The sequence below is a fragment of the Ylistrum balloti genome, unplaced genomic scaffold, assembly GCF_031769215.1.
Source record: "Ylistrum balloti isolate Yb309-2 unplaced genomic scaffold, AGI_CSIRO_Ybal_v1 Utg370568, whole genome shotgun sequence".
NCBI lineage: Eukaryota > Metazoa > Mollusca > Bivalvia > Pectinida > Pectinidae > Ylistrum > Ylistrum balloti.
In genome coordinates, this window is record NW_026782356.1 from 1721363 (window position 1) to 1724582 (window position 3220).

Genomic DNA, 3220 nt, shown 5'->3' on the forward strand with positions numbered 1-3220 from the left:
TAAAATGGTATATTGACATTCTATTTCTTCAAATGGCCTTTTATTAATAAACTTGTTTTATTGAATTGTTTCCTATTACAATGCAATTCTTAGAGAATGAGTTTTAATAACAATATTCGCATCGTCGAAATTTTATACTGGGTCCAATATATAATATCAGATACCAATTCATGTAGTAATTTGCCGTTCCAATTTCAAGATTTTTGTGATGTCTAAGATTTTGTTTAAAAGAACAAAGAGTCAAAGTTTCAAAGTCAGTACAATTCTGAAAAGTCATATTCATTCTAAATATCTCAAACTTATTTTGATTTGGTTTTCCGAATAGTTAATAACAATATAACATCAATGTTTAATGATTTACAGGACATATCAAGTAGGGAATTAAAAAGTCACTGCAACCCACATCGATGCTATTGATGTAATGTTGATTTCCCTATTGTATTTTTCTACCTATTATTTCAGAGCTACAGTTATGAATTCCTTCACTGTTGGCTTCATCCTAGGATGGCTTGGATTGGTACATTGTTATCATCTGGCTCCACCTGTATACCCGTCTCGTAGAAACATTACAACCACACCCAAACCAACCACTACCACAGCACCAGTTGAATATGAGCCGCCGGAAATAGAAGGTCCCGTGTCCACAACAACTACAGTTGCCACAACAACTACTAAAAAACCAACCACGTATGCGCACGGGCATGGGCCGCCACCTGGTGGCTATTACGACCATTATGGGCAATATCATTACGATCCATACTACAATGCACAACAAGACCCTTATGGAGCATATGGGTCATCATACGGCCATTATGGGTATCATTCTAGCCGAGCTCCATACCCTACGCAGGTGGCCCATCCTAGTCAAGCGCCATACGGTTCAGGAGCACAAAGTCATTACACAGATCCGTACGCGCCACGTTATGACCCTAGTACGGGACAGTACACGGATCCGTACCATGGAGGGAAGGATCCATATTTTGGGGCTAATCAGGGTTTAAAACCTCGCGGTCAAACAGCGTTAATGGACCAGTTATCAATTATAAAACCACAACCAAGTGCATCTCCGTCATACGGACATTCCGGCAAATGGATAGAAATGCGAGCTGCAAATGATCTTCGTATGAAATCCCGTCGGCGGAATAGGCAGGGCTCTACTCGACGAAGAGGGTACATTCCCAGGGGAGAGAAACAAACACTTAAACGAGTATCTCCTACAGCTTCTAACTATCATCAAGGCTCGTACGCTGGTTCTAAGTCTAGAGTCGGAGGAAGCCAGTCTAACTGGCAGAACCAGCAACGCCCGCAAAGACGTCAGCAGCAAGCGGGCTTCAACCGTCGAAACAATAATGGTCAACAAAGCGGACAAGGTAAACAGAACACATGGAACAAAGGCAATTCCGGTTATAACGCCTGGAGTTATCAGCAGTCACAATATACTGATACTAATACTGGAGGTATTAGTCAACCATCGTCGAGTTATTCTGGATCAGCTTATCAAAACCAAAATAACCAATATAATAAAAACACAGCTTACGATAACAATGCTTATGCAAATACGGCCTCTCAGGTTGGGAGTGCGGCAGTGCAACCTAGTCCATATCCTAGTTCTGCCACTGGCCAAAACAGTAACTATTATGCTACCGGTAGTTCCGGCTATAACCAAGGACAGGGAACGGGAACTTCGTCCAATGCTTATAACCAACAGGGATATGATTATTATGGATCTGGTTCCACCGGAACAGGAAGTGGAACAGGCTCAATGACAAGTAATATTGCCTATAATACACCAGCCCCATCCAACTATGGGTCGGGCTATAATAGTCAAGGTGCATATAATTATGATACCTCTGCAACGTCATCACAGCAGCAAACATATTATAACAACAACCAGAACGCCATAAAACAAGGTTCTAACACGTTTGGATTAGGTACTCAAGGAGCATCATACAACTATGATACTTCATATAATAATCAAGGAATGTCGACAGGAAATTATGATGCAGGTGGAAGTCAAATGCAAACAGGTGCTTATGATACTGCAGGATCATGGGGAGGACAGAACTTTAATATGGATACTCAAACCGGTCAGTCTAATTGGAACACAGGGAATTCGTTCGGTCAAGGACAGTCACCTAACACTGTATCTGATACGATTTCTGATTATATGACCATGAACAATGCAAATTCCGGGTTTGCCTCCAAAACTGGTTCGTCGAGCATCGGTTCTACAAATTCAGGTAAAACAAATGAACAAAATGTAGCTGAAACAATGATCAAAATGTTGGAAAAACTTAAGACAGCTGCGGCTGCTAACGCATCGACAAGTGTATCAACTAGTTCGACCCCTAGTAAGACCCAGAAACAAGAACCCGTACAAATTTCAAAAAGTATGGAGGCCGCCATTAAGAATGCCATTATAAATGCCGCAAAGGACATTTCAAATAAAATGAAAGCCGACAAAACAACTTATGTTGGAACTCAAGAAACTTATCAGAGATCTCCATCGGTTCAGGCTGTGGACACGTCATTCAAAGCTGACATCACAAGTCCATATGGATGGACGCAACCGCCTACAACAACTGTGCAGACATGGACAGAGGCACCAACGACGACAGCGGCACCTACTGCAGGAAATAGACGATGGGGACCCACAGGGGGAATGTGGGGAACCTCTTCCTCGGGCAACTATTACGGAGTGACTTTATCTCCCAGGGGGAGAGCAGGTGGACAGTGGGGAACAGCAGCGCCAACTACTCCCAAAGTTTCGTTTCTAGGTAAAATGAGTAGGAAACGTCTAGCAAGCACCATGACACCTAGAACCACTCAAAACCCAATGAAGGGATTTCAACAACTTTTACTAGCTTCCGTTTTATTCAACAAAAAATAATTTAAAATGTTGCAATATTGAAATCAACCATGGAATTTATGCTAAATGTAATTGATTGGAATTTAGAAATCTGAATATATGTTGTTGCAGAGGATTGTTAGACTGTCTTGCTAGTTGAATTTCGTCATTGTGCTGTTTTTAAATAAGGTAAAATGAAAGCACTACTGGTGAGAAGAAAATTCTTTCGTATTATTAATGTACTTATTACTACGACAGAGATGAATGGACAGTATCTAAGTAGTAATGTATTCGTGTTGTGTTCTTTGTGCGTGAGTCATGCTTGCGACCTTGTGTAGTGTAAATCCCTGGACGACGTGTTTGTAATATATA

General features: G+C 41.3%; 1 protein-coding gene across 1 annotated transcript; it reads left to right on the forward strand.

Annotated features, from left to right (window-relative positions):
- The first annotated feature begins 472 nt into the window (after window positions 1–472).
- Window positions 473–2890, forward strand: LOC132556429 (hornerin-like). The gene has a single exon (XM_060220841.1). It carries the CDS (start codon window positions 473–475, stop codon window positions 2888–2890), a length of 2418 nt encoding a protein of 805 aa, XP_060076824.1.
- Window positions 2891–3220: the final 330 nt, after the last annotated feature.